Source organism: Callospermophilus lateralis, chromosome 8, assembly GCF_048772815.1.
Source record: "Callospermophilus lateralis isolate mCalLat2 chromosome 8, mCalLat2.hap1, whole genome shotgun sequence".
NCBI lineage: Eukaryota > Metazoa > Chordata > Mammalia > Rodentia > Sciuridae > Callospermophilus > Callospermophilus lateralis.
In genome coordinates this window covers 116,002,755-116,019,924 of record NC_135312.1, presented here as the reverse complement: position 1 = coordinate 116,019,924, position 17,170 = coordinate 116,002,755, and the positions used below count along the sequence as shown (strand labels likewise).

At 38.8% G+C, this 17,170-nt stretch overlaps 1 protein-coding gene and 1 non-coding gene across 2 annotated transcripts in view; both read right to left on the bottom strand.

The window, feature by feature from the left end:
• Iqcm (IQ motif containing M) overlaps positions 1 to 12,654 on the bottom strand; it is a 316,123-nt gene extending 303,469 nt beyond the window's left edge. The window contains exons 1-3 of the mRNA XM_076864082.1: positions 12,648 to 12,654; positions 5,429 to 5,511; positions 3,056 to 3,323 (exon numbers count right to left, since the gene is read on the bottom strand). Coding sequence (XP_076720197.1) covers positions 3,056 to 3,323; positions 5,429 to 5,511; positions 12,648 to 12,654 — 358 coding nt within the window. The remainder of the gene's footprint in view (positions 1 to 3,055; positions 3,324 to 5,428; positions 5,512 to 12,647) is intronic.
• Positions 12,655 to 16,888: 4,234 nt separating this feature from the next.
• Trnae-cuc (transfer RNA glutamic acid (anticodon CUC)) lies at positions 16,889 to 16,958 on the bottom strand. Its single transcript has one exon. It is a non-coding gene; the product is annotated as a tRNA-Glu (tRNA).
• Positions 16,959 to 17,170: the final 212 nt, after the last annotated feature.

The window sequence follows — 17,170 nt, the reverse complement described above, 5'->3', positions numbered from 1 at the left end:
CAGGCCACACACTACGCCATGATGTTCAGCCTCATCGCGAGCCCCGAGAATTGAAGCCAGCTTTCTATGGCAGAGTGAAAACATGAGCCCTCAAATAAACTTTTCCTCCTCTATAGATGTTCTGATCAGATCCTTTAGTCACAGCAGCAAAAAAGCTGACTAAAACAATGTTTTTCAGTGTCTAGTTACCACTCCCCAAACCTCATGTTCCAAGTCTAGAAAAACAATTTAGCTCCTTTAAATATACCATAATCACCTTTTCAGAATTCTATCATCAGGTAGATGCTAAGTTCTCTAACTAGATGGGGTTTTTCTTCTTTCTTGAGTTAATTATTCATACTTAAAAATTTACCAAAGATGTTAAATTTCCTGGGAACCTATCTCTGGCTCCTAATCTGAAAGAGGTATCCCCCAATTGATTTCAAAGCAACAGATTTGTTTCTATACATTGTTATCAATTTGGTATATTGTAAGTACCTGTCCTCCTTCATCTCACAGTATGCAATCATGTCCATCAAATTTGAACTCTTAAGGGCAAGTAGCATATCTTTTGTTCCTTATACATCAAATAATTAATAAATGGCTATTGGGGAACACATACATGAACCTCAAAGTCTCAGCACGGTAATGGACCCTTCTATATACACACATCTTCAGTCTTCAGTCTCTTAAGTGCCAGATCTCCTTTCCAACCTCATAATGACTATCTCATACACATACCTACTTAACAGGTCTAAAGTAAAAGTCCCAATCCTTCTCCCAATCCTTTCCCTATCTATCCAATATCTGCTTTTCTCTGATATGGTCTGAAGGTTTGTGTCCTTCCAAAATTATTCCTGGAATCTAAGACCCAGTGCAAGAGTGTTAAGAAGTGGGGCTTCTTGGGAAATAATTAGGTCATAAGGGCTCCACTTTCATGGATAAGACTAATGCCTTCATAAAAGATGCTTCAGAGAGCAGCCTAGCCTTCTTCTCTTCCATCCCTCCAACTATGTAAGGGACATTCCCTCCAGAGGATGCAATGTTGAAGCACCATCTTTGAAGCAGAGAGCAGGCCCTCACCACATACCAATTTTTTGGTGCCTTGATCTTTGACTTCCCAGCCTCCATTACTGTGAGAAATAAACTTAGACCATTTACATATTACCCGGTCTCAAGTATTTTGTTATAGCAGCAGAAACAGACAAACACTCAACTGATTCCCTGTTTCAATTCAATGATATCTGTCTAGTTTCAAAGTCTAGAAACCTCAACATCTTTCTCAACATCTTAATTTTCATTATACAACCAGTTGGTCTTCCAAACAATAATTAAGTCATCCTAAAATAGTTCTCTAAGTCTGAATTTACCAAAATATATATTTTAAAAAAACAGACTCAAGAACATTAATTGGAGTAATATGAAAAACAATGGTATTCTTTGGTCAAATGAAAACAGTAAACTAATTTCTTTTTTGCAGTATTTTCCAGAGGTTTTAATATATCAATGATTAATATGAATGTTCAAGAGGGGAAAATAATAGGTATTTTTTTCAAACTTATCTGACCAAAGAGCAATTTTGCCACAGTGAGTCACTCAGGACTAGTGTTCCAGCACTTACATGCCATCTCTTCTCTACGCGCCATGCTTCACTGTGTCCCTGGGAGAGAGCGCTGCCCCTCTTACCTGCCCTGTCTCTGTGTCTCAGCCAGCCTCCCCACTTACTCTCTGGTGCCATTCTCTCCGTAGCCTCTGCTGCCAGTTTTATTTTCCTGACAGAAATAATGGGTCACACCTGACCCCTTCCTTTACCACGGTTTCAAAGTCATCTCTGGTTTTTCATGAAACATAGATTCAATTCCTAGTCCTACTTACGTTCCCTCAAAACCTTGCCCTACCTCTCCTCCCAACTTCATTTCTTACCACATCACTTTGTTCCCAAAATATACCATGATTTTTTTACCCTTTAGAACTTTAATACGCTTTGCTCTAAATGCTTAATGTGTCCTCTGGGTCCCTACTCTACCTCTAAACAAACTTCTCCTTAAAACCATTTTCTCATGAGATCTACTCCAGTAAATTGCCATTCTGGCCTTTCTTGGTTTCTGCTTGATGTCTCCATAACACTCTGCATTTACCTCTATTATGGCAAGGATCATCCTGTGTTTAACCCACACAACTGTCTGAGCCTTTTAATTTTAATTTCTTCAGTTCCTAACATAGTGCTTGGCACAGGCAGGCACTTTTTGTAGAGTGAAAAAAATACAAATGAATGAATGAATGAATGAGCATGTTTACAAATATAACTAAGAGGAGAAAATTAACATAAGGGCTTGAAAGCCATAACTAGAAACATACTATGAAAAGTTCCTTTATGGGACTGGGGCTGTAGCTCAGTGGCAGAGCACTTGCCTAGCATGTATGAGGCACTGGGTTCGACCCTCAGCACCACATAAAAACAAATAAATAAAATAAAGGCATGCTGTTCATATACAACTAAAATGTTTTTTAAAAAAAGAAAAAGAAAAGTTAATTTATTTAAGTCAGTAATGACTCAGGCAAATAACACTTTCCTTGAATAGAACTCCGGTTTCTAATTTACTAAGTTTCTGATACGGGGTATATATTTTGTCTTAAGGGAAAAACGTTTCAGCTTAAAAAAAAAAAATCTTTGTAGTGTTTTGGGGGAGCTTACTTGTATTTTATTGTATGTATTATTTGTAAGTTGCCTGCTTCACCTACGTCATTTGATAGCAGAATTCAGGCCTATAATCTGATGACTGCTTTAGTTACAGTAAAATAAACAGTCTGAGGATCTGCACTAGAAAGAACATCACTGCTAGAAGACACGCCAGCCAGTCTGGTCCCCTGAACTTCCTTTTCCCATAAAGATGCTCTCTTCGTTTTCTGGTGGTCCCAGAGGTTGGCAGCTCTGTTAATCATACCTCCCTATCTTTCATGGCTCAAATTTGAAGTTTAGAGATTGCCTGAACAAGGAAATTCTGTTACAAGCACAGGAGAAGTCAATAGTTTCTTCTACTGGTTGCTGAATTGCTTAACTCCACCCCAAACTTACCTTTTGTAAAAATATCTATACACTGGTATTTTTCTTTCATTTTAGAGACATGTGGCTCCTGGGAAGAAGTTTGTGGTATCGAGGGCTCCTCTAAAGTTTCACTTTTGGAAAGCTCCTTGGAGAAACCAATACTTCTCAGTGCTGTCCGGTGTTCTTGGACCACATCAAATGACTCCGTTTTTTTAATCTTTAAAGGTATGTATTTGCTGGATTTCAGTTTTTGATGTTTATTTCTAAAAACATTTATAGAAGGACCTCGAATTTTATTCTATAAGTAAAACAAAAAAAATTTTTTTCAATTGATTTTACTATTCATGATTTATAAAATTCGTAATTTTCATCAACAAATTAATAAAAATGTATAACACTGTAATAACAAATTAATAATTTGGTAATACATTAAATTTTAATCAATAAACAAAATTGTGTCTTCACCAAATACATTTTACAAACTACCTTACTATACCAGGCATTCACTGAAAAGCACATGATAATAATCAGCTAACCAAGTGTTATTTCTATGTAACTCTCCAAAAGCCCTTCACAAATATGAGATTTATATCCCACTTCAAAAGAAATGTTAATTTTTAAAATAGTAACTTTCCCTTCAAATGTGATGTTTTAAAATACAGGTTAAAAGTCTATTTTAAAATAGGAGTTTTCAAATAGACATATAAGAATTTAATTCTTTTGACCATCTTTAAGAAACTTTTAAATGTCCATAAAATGCTAGCATCCCTGAAAGAACGAACAAGGCTCGTCGTCAGAGAAAATGCCCGTTTACTGAGGAACAGCTCTGCATATAGAGAGAGTCAGGGGTGGTTTGACAGTTATGACAGTTTAACAGTTTAATGGTTTGACAGTTGGCACGGGGTGCTTTCTGATTGGTGGGTAAAGATCATGTGAGCCAGCAGGGCTAGTCTGATTGGTGGGTAAGGATCATGTGAGCCAGCAGGGCTCACCATTGGAGGCTCTTCTCAGGGGATGGGGAAATTAGTCTTTGGAGCCAGCTGACTCCCAACAATCCCCAAATCTCTTTTTCTGCTAAACTGGAAATAATTGAACAGATGTGAAAGTAGGCTCTCAAGAAAACCATACTGATAATAGGATATGTATTTCAGAGTCTTTTATTCACCTAATTTTATGTTCATTTTGACCAACTTGAATAAAGAAACTAATATAGCTCCAGGCCTTTGATGGATAATTACCTGAATAATTATAATTGGTCTAAGGATACAGCAATAGCTCTCTGCTCCCAACCTTGGAAGAGGTCAAATCATTGCCATTTCAAATCATTTCCAACTCAAGATGCCAACAAAAAGGCTACTACAGTACGCTGGCATTGTTTGGCCAGGCAACCTTATGCTTTTACAGTCAGATAAGAGTCCTAACACAGGTCATGTTTCCAAAGGCATGTGCGTCGAAATGAACACTATCAAGCTTTCATCACATGCTCCTCCCAGCAAAACCAATACAATTAAAAATTATTTTAAATGTGTTAAAGGAAAAAATTGATAAGTGATGTTAATAACTATGTTGATTATAAGATTAAAACCACCTATGGCCCATGTCAGCATAGAGAACCATCCAAAAGAAACAAAATTACAGCCCTCCTTCCTACCAAAATAAGCATTTTAAAACATTTAATATCTTCATTTAAAATTCTGTAAAATATTTTTTAAGTATTCAAACCAGAAAAGGCATATAGTACACCATTCCAAGATGCCCTTCCCCGACCTGCCTCTCAAAGGTCCCTTTGTCACAACAGCTGCCCCTTCTCCAGATTTCCCAAGTGCTCTGTGGATGCTTTTCTCCAAAATGTCATCCCATGCTGACCTTCCTCTCCCTTTCCCTGCCTCTTCTCATCTTCCAGATCTATGCCATTCAGCAAATATTTATTGAGCCAGGCATAATGCTTGTTGCTGGAGATGCTATCAGAGTGGCAAGTAGACTATTCTAATGCAAAGTGACCTGGATGAAGACACAGGTAAGCATGTCTTGCTATGGGCAAACACAAAGTAAGATGCATCTCCCAGTACGTTTTTCACTTTATCTTCATCTACACAGTGTTTAGAGAAGTGTTTACTTGAGATAACAAATTCAAATAATCCTGTTATAATTCACAAAAAGAAAACATCCAAAATTGTATTAAATGTGCAAACTCAATACACGTGTATATAATTAAAAACTTGTATGACTGAAAAATCCTATTTTTAAATGCCATCTGAAATCGACTTTCATAGCTACTGATGGTTTTATTTTCTATTCTGAACCTATCACATATTAGGGTTCATGCAATTCTTGGAATAACCCATTGTAGTATAAAAAAATAGTTTCCTAAAAAACAATGATAGATAAACACAAAGCACTAACCTCATTTATTCTTTGATAATGTTCAGCAATGAGAGTTTTTGCTTCTTGAAAAAAATCTTGCTGGATGATCTCTGATGTAGGACCTGAAAGAGAAACAGAGAAACACTTTCATTTTTTTTTAAGTAGTTACTTGTACTATCTCCATCAAAATGATAAAACTGTGAGGTTAAATTTTGGGGACAGGCATGACTCTCACAGGACATTATAAAAAGCAAACTTTATAAATGAACATTATAAATGGATACAAAAGCAGTCAATACAATGATTACTTAACTTAATATTTTGCTACTCAAAATGAAAACTCAGTTTGCAGTGGTCACAGTGATGAGATAGATTATCCTAAATTATTAAAGCTCAGTGAATGGAGGAAGTGGGGATAAGAAGAGGAAAGACAGTGGAAAGAACCTGACGTAACTTTCCCATGTACTTATATGATCCACCAGTGTCCCTCCCACCATAATGTACATCTACAAGACTGGGCCCCTAATTAGAATAAGATATATTCCATATACATATAACTATATAAAAATGTACTCTACTCTCAAGTATAACTAAAAAGAATCAATAAAAAATATTAAAGCTCAGGAAAAAAATATTAAAACACACAAAATTAAAATATCCATCTGTATGAAAGTTCCTTAAATATTACTTTATAGAAGATACCACATATTTTGGACACAAAAGTTATTAATCTGTGTTTTCTATACTTGCTGACTAATGCATATGCCTGAACATTTCTTCAAGAATATTTATCTAAAAACTTGGGTTTTTGTTTTGCTTTGTTTTTGTTTGTTTGTTTTTTGTTTTTTAAGCCCTTCTTATAGGGAAGATGTTTTTTTTTTTAATTTTTATTGTTGGTTGTTCAAAAAATTACATAGTTCTTGATATATCATATTTCACACTTTGATTCACGTGGGTTATGAACTCCCATTTTTACCCCGTATACAGATTGCAGAATCACATCGGTTACACATCTATTGATTTACCTATTGCCATACTAGTGTCTGTTGTATTCTGCTGCCTTTCCTATCCTCTACTATACCCCCTCCCCTCCCCTCCCCTCTTCTCTCTCTACCCTATCTACTGTAATTCATTTCTCCCCCTTGTTTGTTTTTCTTTTCCCTTTCCCCTCACTTCCTCTTGTATGTAATTTTGTAAAACCCTGAGGTTCTCCTTCCATTTCCATGCAATTTCCCTTATCTCTCCCTTTTCCTCCCACCTCTTATCCCTGTTTAATGTTAATCTTCTTCTCATGCTCTTCGTCCCTACTCTGTTCTTAGTTACTCTCCTTATATCAAAGAAGACATTTGGCATTTGTTTTTTAGGGATTGGCTAGCTTCACTTAGCATAATCTGCTCTATTGCCATCCATTTCCCTGCAAATTCCATGATTTTGTCATTTCTTAATGCAGAGTAATACTCCATTGTGTATAAATGCCACATTTTTTTTTATCCATTCATCTATTGAAAGGCATCTAGGTTGGTTCCACAGTCTGGCTATTGTGAATTGTGCTGCTATGAACATCGATGTAGCAGTATCCCTGTAGTATGCTCTTTTTAGGTCTTCAGGGAATAGACCGAGAAGGGGAATAGCTGGGTCAAATGGTGATTCCATTCCCAGATTTCCAAGAAATCTCTATACTGCTTTCCAAATTGGCCGCACCAATTTGCAGTCCCACCAGCAATGTACAAGTGTACCCTTTTCCCCACATCCTCGCCAGCACTTGTTGTTGTTTGACTTCATAATGGCTGCCAATCTTACTGGAGTGAGATGTTATCTTAGGGTGGTTTTGATTTGCATTTCTCTGACTGCTAGAGATGGTGAGCATTTTTTCATGTACTTGTTGATTGATTGTATGTCCTCCTCTGAGAAGTGTCTGTTCAGGTCCTTGGCCCATTTGTTGATTGGGTTATTTGTTTTCTTATTGTTTAATTTTTTGAGTTCTTTGTATACTCTGGATATTAGGGTTCTATCTGAACTGTGAGGAGTAAAGATTTGTTCCCAGGATGTAGGCTCCCTATTTATCTCTCTTAGTGTTTCTTTTGCTGAGAAAAAACTTTTTAGTCTGAGTAAGTCCCATTTGTTGATTCTAGTTATTAACTCTTGTGCTATGGGTGTCCTATTGAGGAATTTGGAGCCCGACCCCACAGTATGTAGATCATAGCCAACTTTTTCTTCTATCAGACACCATGTCTCTGATTTGATATCAAGTTCCTTGATCCACTTTGAGTTAACGTTTGTGCATGGCGAGAGAAAGGGATTCAGTTTCATTTTGTTGCATATGGATTTCCAGTTTTCCCAGCACCATTTGTTGAAGATGCTATCCTTCCTCCATTGCATGCTTTTAGCTCCTTTACCAAATATAAGATAGTTGTATTTTGTGAATTGGTTGCTGTGTCCTCTATTCTGTACCATTGGTCCACCCGCCTGTTTTGGTACCAGTACCATGCTGTTTTTGTTACTATTGCTCTGTAGTATAGTTTGAAGTCTGGTATCGCTATACCGCCTGATTCACACTTCCTGCTTAGCATTGTTTTTGCTATTCTGGGTCTTTTATTTTTCCATATGAATTTTATGATTGCTTTCTCTATTTCTACAAGAAATGCTGTTGGGATTTTGATTGACATTGCATTAAACCTATAGAGAACTTTTGGTAATATCGCCATTTTGATGATGTTAGTTCTGCCTATCCATGAACAGGGTATATTTTTCCATCTTCTAAGATCTTCTTCTATTTCTCTCTTTAGGGTTCTGTAGTTTTCATTGTATAAGTCTTTCACCTCTTTTGTTAGGTTGATTCCCAAGCATTTTATTTTTTTTTTTTTTGAGGATATTGTGAATGGAGTGGTTGTCCTCATTTCCATTTCAGAGGATTTGTTGCTGATATACAGGAATGCCTTTGATTTATACATGGTGATTTTATATCCTGCCACTTTGCTGAATTCATTTATTAGCTCTAATAGTTTCTTTGTAGACCCTTTTGGGTCTGCTAGGTATAGAATCATGTCACTGCAAATAGTGATAATTTAAGTTCTTCTTTTCCTATTTTTATGCCTTTAATTTCTTTCATCTGTATAATTGCTCTGGCCAGTGTTTCGAGAACTATGTTGAACAGAAGTGGTGAGAGAGGGCATCCCTGTCTTGTTCCAGATTTTAGAGGGAATGCCTTCAATTTTTCTCCATTCAGAATGATGCTAGTCTGAGGCTTAGCATAGATTGCTTTTACAATGTTGAGGTAAGTTCCTGTTATCCCTAGTTTTTCTAGAGTTTTGAACATAAAGGGATGCTGTACTTTGTCGAATGCTTTTTCTGCATCTATCGAGATGATCATATGGTTCTTATTTTTAAGTCTATTGATGTGGTGAATACCATTTATTGATTTCTGTATATTGAACCATCCTTGCATCCCAGGGATGAATCCTACTTGATCATGGTGCACAATTTTTTTGATATGTTTTTGAATCCGATTCGCCAGAATTTTATTGGGGATTTTTGCATCTAGGTTCATTAGAGATATTGGTCTGTAGTTTTCTTTCTTTGAAGTGTCTTTGTCTGGTTTAGGAATCAGGGTGATGTTGGCCTCATAAAATGAATTTGGAAGTTCTCCCTCTTTTTCTATTTCCTGAAATAGCTTGAAAAGTATTGGTATTAGTTCCTCTTTAAAGGTTTTGTAAAACTCTGCTGTATACCCATCCAGTCCTGGGCTTTTCTTGGTTGGTAGTCTTTTGATGGCTTCTTCTATTTCCTCAATTGATATTGGTCTGTTTAGGTTGTCTATATCCTCCTGACTCAATCTGGGCAGATCATATGACTTAAGAAATTTATTGATGCCTTCACTATCTTCTATTTTATTGGAGTATAAGGATTCAAAATAATTTCTGATAATCTTCTGTATTTCTGAAGTGTCTGTTGTGATATTGCCTTTTTCATCCCATATGCTAGTAATTTGAGTTCTCTCTCTTCTTCTCTTCGTTAGCGTGGCTAAGGGTCTGTTGATTTTATTTATTTTTTCAAAGAACCAACTTTTAGTTTTGTCAATTTTTTCAATTGTTTCTTTTGTTTCGATTTCATTAATTTCAGCTGATTTTAATTATTTCTTGCCTTCTACTTCTTTTGCTGTTGTTTTGCTCTTCTTTTTCTAGGATTTTGAGATAAAGTATTAGATCATTTATTTGTTGGTTTTTTCTTTTTTTAAGGAATGAACTCCAAGCAATGAATTTTCCTCTTAGAACTGCTTTCAATGTGTCCCATAGATTCCGATATGTTGTGTCTGTGTTTTCATTTATCGCTAAGAATTTTTTAATTTCCTCCTTGATGTCTTCTATAACCCATTGATCATTCAGTAACCTATTGTTCATTCTCCAAGTGATGCATGATTTTTCCTTCCTTCTTTTATTGTTGATTTTCAGTTTCATTCCATTATGTTCAGATAAGATGCATGGTATTATCTCTACTCCTTTATAATGTCTAAGAGTTTCCCTGTGATATATGATCTATTTTTGAGAAAGATCCATGTGCTGCTGAGAAAAAAGTGTAACTGCTTGATATTGGGTGGAATATTCTATATATGTCAATTAAGTCAATGTTGTTAATTGTATTATTGAATTCTATAGTTTCTTTATTCAACTTTTGTTTGGAAGATCTGTCCAGTGGTGACAGAGGTGTGCTGAAGTCTTCCATAATTATTGTATGGTGGTCTATTAGACTCTTGAACTTGAGAAGAGTTTGTTTGATGAACATAGCTACACCATTGTTTGGAGCATATATATTTATGATTGTTATGTCTTGTTGGTGTATGGTTCCCTTAAGCAGTATGTAGTGTCCCTCTTTATCCCTTTTGATTAACTTTGGCTTGAAATCTATTTTATTTGATATGAGTATGGACACTCCTGCTTGTTTCCGAAGTCCATATGAGTGATATGATTTTTCCCAACCTTTCACCTTCAGTCTATGTATGTCTTTTCCTATCAAATGCATCTCCTGTAAGCAGCATATTGTTGGATCTTTTTTTTTTTTTTTGATCCATTCTACTAGCCTGTGTCTCTTCATTGGTGAGTTTAAGCCATTAACATTTAAGGTTATTATTGAGATATGGATTGTTCTTTCAGCTATATTTTTTATTTATGTTACTTAACATGGTTTGTTTTTCCTCGTTGATTATTTTTTCCCTTTACTGTACTACCTCCCACTGTTGGTTTTTCATTGTTATTTTCCATTTCCTCTTCCTGTAATGTTTTCCCGAGGATGTTTTGAAGAGATGGTTTTCTAGCTGCAAATTCTTTTAGCTTTTGTTTATTGTGGAAGGTTTTAATTTCATATTCCATCCTGAAGCTTAATTGCGCTGATTACACAATTCTTGGTTGGAACCCATTTTCTTTCAGTGTTTGAAATATGTTGTTTCAGGATCTTCTAGCTTTCAGAGTCTGTGTTGAAAGATCAGCTGTTATCCTGATTGGTTTACCCCTAAATGTAATCTGCTTCCTTTCTCTTGAAGCTTTTAAAATTCTCTCCTTATTTTGTATGTTGGGCATCTTCATTATAATGTGTCTAGGTGTGGGTCTCTTATGATTTTGCACATTCGGCGTCCTGTAGGCTTATAGGATTTGGGATTCTGTCATTCTTCAAGTCTGGGAAGTTTTCTCATATTATTTCATTGAACAGATTGCTCATTCCTTTGGTTTGGACCTCTATACCTTCCTGTATCCCAATGACTCTTTAGTTTGGTCTCTATGTTATCCCATATTTCTTGGATGTTCAGCTCATGGTTTCTTAAGAGTCTCGCTGAGCTGTCTATGTTCTTTTCAAGTTGAAATACTTTGTCTTCATTGTCTGATGTTCTATCTTCTAAGTGTTCTACTCTGCTGGTAGTATTCTCATTTGAGTTTTTAAGTTGGTTTATTGCTTCCTGCATTTCTAGGATTTCTGTTTGTTTGTTTTTTATAACCTCTATCTCCCTGTTTAGTTGATCTTTTGCTTCTTGGATTTGTTTATGTAGTTCATTGTCGAAGTGATCTTTCATTGTCTGATTTTGCTGTCTAATGTCTTCCTTGAGACTCCAGATCATCTGAAGCATGTAAATCCTGAATTCTTTATCTGACATTCCATCTGATGCAGCTATTACCTCTTCTAAAGTTGAGTTGACCTGCATTGCTTGTGGTCCTTTCTTTCCTTGTCTTTTCATACTGCTCGCGTTTCTTTCTGCTTGGTGAAACTGTTGTGTTATTGAATTTTCCCCCTATATATTTATTTATATTGCTCTTGTATAGTTGCAAAGTCTCCCTTGCAGGGGCGGGCGGCGGCTCTGCTCCTCCTCCAATTGGGGTGATCTGTCTATCACGCCGGCCGGCCACTGGGCCCCTTCTCCAGGTCGCCGTGGTCTGCCTACCTTGCGGACAATGGCTGGGCCCCTCCTCCAATAGGGGTGATCTGTCTACCACGCTGGCGGGCCACTGGGCCTGTTCTCCAGGTTGCAGGTTTGCCTACCTTGCAGGAGCGGGCAGCAGCTGTGCCCCTCCTCCAATTGGGGTGATCTTTCAACTAGGCCGGCGGGCCGTTGGGCCCCTTCTCTAGGACTCGCGGTCTGCCTACCTTGCGGGCAGCAGCTGGGCCCTTCCTCCAATTGGGGTAATGTGTCTACCACGCCAGCGGGCCGCTGGGCCCCTTCTGCCAGTCAGTCGCAGGTCTGCCTACCTTGCAGGCGCTGGCGGCGGCTGTGCCCCTCCTCCAATTGGGGTGATGTGTCTACCACGCCAGCGGGCCGCTGGGCCTGTTCTGGTTGGTCGCAGGTCTGCCTACCTTGTGGGCGCGTGCGGCGGCTCTGCTCTGCTCCTACTCCAATTGGGGTGACATGTCTACCACGCCCGCAGGCCGCTGGGCCTGTTCTGGGCGCGGGCTGTGGCTCTGCTCTGCCCCTCCTCCAATTGGGGTGAAGTGTCTACCCTGCTGGGGGGCTTCTGGGCCTCTTCTGGGCGCAGGCTGCGGCTCTGCTCCCGGGAAGATGTTTCTAACGTAGCAAATAACTACCCTCTAACCCAACAGGGTCTGACAATAATATTATAGGATATGAAAGACTCTACAATATGCTTGTTCTTCCAAACATTGTTTGCAAAGTTTGACAAAAGTCAGTATATTGCACATAATGAGTGAAGTGGGTCTTTGCTCTGCAGTCCAGAACAAGTGGTAAAAGAGCCCCCAACGTGAGTGTAGGACAGGACTTTACATGACATAGCTGACAAAATCCATTAGTGTCCTCGGACGGAGTTTCCTGATGGAGCCCGTCAACTGCAGTCTGCAATGGTGGCGGGCAGTGCCAGCGAATCTCCTACACCCTGTTCTGTGGGGCGAGAGGGACAGTTCTGTAAGCCCCTGCTCCAGGTGACCGCCTCTTCCGTGACCAGGTAGGAAACTCAGGACTTTCAGATTTTCTCTCGGAAACTGTTTTTTTTTTTTTTCTTTCTTTTTCTTTTGTAGCCGGGTTGGCGGCTATGGGGAGCAGAACGCAGGTCTGGGGCAGCCTCCCTGGGGCGGGGGGCAGCCCAGGCTGGCCAAGGCCCCTCGGGAGCTGGGGAGGCCCGGGGCACCGCGGGTCCCTGCCTGTTGCAATGCGCCAGCCAGGGGCTCCTGGTCCCAGTGGCAGTCCCAGCAGCATGGTAAGTCCGGAGGCCAGTAGGCCTAGCCGAGTTATGCCCTAAAAACTTGTTGAAAAAAATTTAGCTGCAAAATAAGATGCTTCCATAAGTTTATGGGATAGGAATTGCCGTGAAGTAAAACTATACATACCAACAGATAAGTAACATGGTAGTGATAGCTCATTTCTATTTATCTAAATTTCTTAATTGTTTTTAACCCAGGCTACATATAGATTTCTACAGCATGTACAGTCAATATCATTCTCATTTACTTTTGTCTAAGATTTTCTCCCCAGATATTTCCTTTATAATAGCTGTTCCTGATATTTCTATTTCTTGGCTTCCTCCTCCCAATGTCAACTCAGTAAAATTTAAACAGGTTACCTACTGATATTAGCTTCTTCATCTACCTAGTGGGCTCCTCCTATCTATAACTCGACCTTCTTTAGGGCTCTTCTTCTCATAGACTCAAATTTTAATTAATTAACAATTCCATCTTTATGCAGATACAAAACATAATAAGATACTTCCACACCCACCAGAATGACTAAAATTAACAAGATGAATAATTCAGAATGTTGTTCATGCTATGGAGCTAATGAGACCCTCTTGTTCTGATGGAAACATAAAACCAGGTCATCTGTTTGGAAAAAGGTATGACAGTTTCTTGAAAACCAAAATAACTACTCATCCTGTGACCCAGCAATTCCACTCCCAGATATTTACCAGAGAGAATGAAAACATGTTAACAAAAGACTCCTACAAGAATGTTCACGACGGCTTTACTCATAATTCCAAGTTGGAAAGGACCCAGATGTGTATCAACAAGAGAATGGATAAACACATTGCGGTATACTTATACAATCAAAAACCACTTAACAATAAAAAGAACCAAATTACTCACATGCACAAGAACACAGAAAAATCTCAAAAAACATTATACCATGTTAAAGCAGCTTTACAAAAAAAAAGTGTATTTTGTGTAGTTCCACTCATATGAAGCTCTCTAGCAGACAAACTAATCTATGATAGAAAGAAAACTCATTCTACTGTGTGGATTATCATGGAGTATCAAGGATTAACTGAAAAGGGACAAGAAAAGTTTTTTCTGAGATAATGATGATATTCTATCACTTGATAGGAACAAGGAATATATAATTACCATAACTCAATAAATGAACTCTTATGATTTCTGTATTGTTTACATATATTTTATGTAAAAGTAATAGAGTTAAATACTCTATAGTTATGGAGAAAATACAATATTGAATTCTAACTGATATACATTTTGATTAATGGATAAATCCATGTTCAATCAAGTACAATAAAATATTAATGTAACAACTGGGTAGTAGATATATGGGTGTTGAATAAAAATTCTTTGAAGTTTACTATAAGTTTGAAATAATAAAGTATTGGGGCAAAACTCTTCATTCCTGCTCAAAATACCCCTTGCTTTTCATTGTGTAGACTCGTTGGCCACAAGCAGCTGAGGTTCTGAGGAATGGATCCTAGGGGAGAACCCAACAATAAAGAAGAAGAATAAGTGGTCTCTCAATCCTCCATACAAGTGCTTGGTTAGAATAGGCAGCATACCAAAGGTGACCCAACAACACACACAGCCTTGGAGATGTCCCTCTACAGTCTTCTAGGAAGAACAATACCTCCCTAGCTCTTCAGCCCCTCCCTAAATCTACTACTAGAGAAGTGCTTTTGAGTCATTAACAATACAATGCAGCACAAACTCATGTGCAAATCACAAAATGTATATGCATTTCTCAATTTGGAGCCATAAGATGCACTGTCCTCGCATGGAATATACACGAGTTCAGAAAGGAGAACGTCCGTTTCATAAGTTTCAACTAAAATCCAACTCTGCTCTGAGGAGGCCTCTATCCAGAGCACTTCCTTCCTGGAGTAGAGACAGTGAGCTATTCCCAGGTGTGGCTCCACAACTCGTCCTCTTTTTCTTCCTCTCACAACACTCCTTTCCTCTTTCCATTCCCTTCTTAGTAATCAAACCTCTCTAACAATTATTTTAATTACAATTAATTGCAATTGGTCATGAGTCATGCACAGGACAAGCTACATAATGAAATGTTAAGTCACCATTTTTTTTTTAATGTAGCTTTATAAAAACCTATCACGTCTTCATTTCCGCCAAGAACTTAGAGATGATCTGGTCTTCATTTACAGGCAAAGCTCTGAGAGGCAGAGGGCATTAGTGACTTCTGAAGCCACACAGCTGTGCTGCAAGCCTGCAGAGGCTTTGGTCTTCTGAGTCACATGCTGCTTTTTTTCCACACATCTGCCACTTTTCCTGATGCCATTTACTCCCTGCTAGGGCACTGGAGACTCCTCTGAGACTTGGCTGGCCACTCTGGTGAAATGCTCACATTTCACTGACATTTGCATTTTAAGCCTGCACTCCGGACACCCTTGATGTCATTTAATGTGCTGATGCAGCTGTTCTGATTTTCCCAGTCGTAAGTAAAAATTAGCTGTTGACAGAGGAGTTCAATTCCCAAGATGCCATTTTCTTCCTAGCTGGGCTCTGTTGATCTGTGGGCCTAATTTCCCCACCCAAAAGGGCCACTGGTCCTCTATGAACCATGGAGAAGCTCAGCTCCACTCTGACAACCCTAATGGCCTTCTTGGGGCCAACCATCCAGATTCTGACTCTTTGAGGTCCTGCCTCAGCGAACCCATACAGCAGGCCCCAGAGTCTTGAATGGAACGAGGCCTTAATATTGTTCATAAAAGAGCAGAGACAGACAGCCATGGTCAGAGTGTAGCAATTGTGCACAGTTCCCGAAGCAGCTCCACAGACAGTGGGTGGACACGCTGATCCCAGGCAGGCGGCCCTGAATCCTTGTTGTCATTCTGGGTGCTGAGGCAGCTGTTCAGATTTTCTTCTGACATCAAAAATTAGGTGGAGTGCACCACTCCTCCTTGAAGCAGAAGCAGTGGTGCACTGTACCTCTCAGCAGCTCAGAGGCTGAGGCAGGAGGAGCACAAGTTCAAAGCCAGCCTCAGCAACTCAGAGAGACCCTGTCTCTAAGTAAAATATGAAAAAGGGACTAGGGGTGTTGCGCAGTGTTGAAGCCCCCGAGTTCAATCTCCAGTACCAAAACTAAAGTTCCCAAGGTGGCACAAGATAATTCATATTGCCATGGCTTAGCAAGGGCAATGCCAGGGTTGTTTCTTCATAATGTCCAAGGATATCGACATGGTTTAAATGAGATGTGTCCTCCAAAAGCTCAGGTGTGAGACAATGCAAGAAGGTTCAGTGGAAAAATGATTGTGTCATAAGAGTTTTAACCCAATCAGTGAATTGATCCCTTGATAGGGATTAACTGATTGGTAATGGAAGCGGTGGGGTGTGGCTGGAGGAGGAGGTTCATTGGGGGCGTGGCTAGGGGGTATACATTTTGTATCTGGAGAGTGGAATTTTCTTCTCTCTCTGCTTTCTGATCATGGGGTGAGCTGCTTCCCTCGGCCACACTTTCCTGCCATGATGTTCAGTCTCACCTGGAGCCCCAAGGAATGGAACTGGCCTTCTATGGGCTAAGACCTCTGAAACCACAAGCCTCCAAATAAACCCTTCTTCCCCTACAATTGTTCTGGTCAGGTCCTTTAGTCACAGAAACAAAAAATCTGACTAAAACAGATATGTATATATCCAACAATTGAATCTAAAGTTATGAGAAATTTAAATCAAACAATTCTGATCATGAGGATCCATCCTGTTGGGAAGCTCTGAGGTTTCTGTTTGTTTGTTCACAATGGGATGAGCATTAAACTTGCAGCTTTTATTTTTTTTTTTCCTTCGTGGTGCTGGGGATTGAACCCAGGCCCTCGTGCATGAGAGGCAAGCACTCTACCAACTGAGCCATATCCCCAGCCCTAGTTTGCAGCTTTTATGCATTCAAGTTCACATTTTAACTGAAATTATTAAAAAGAAGTCACCAATGTCTGCTCCTTCTCCATTAAGACAACTACACTTAATCCTTTGTTTATTTGTAAATACACATCACCAGAATGATTATGTTAAGATTATTTTTCTAATTTACTTTGAATAAACTCATATCACAATTCTTCTTATATAAAACTA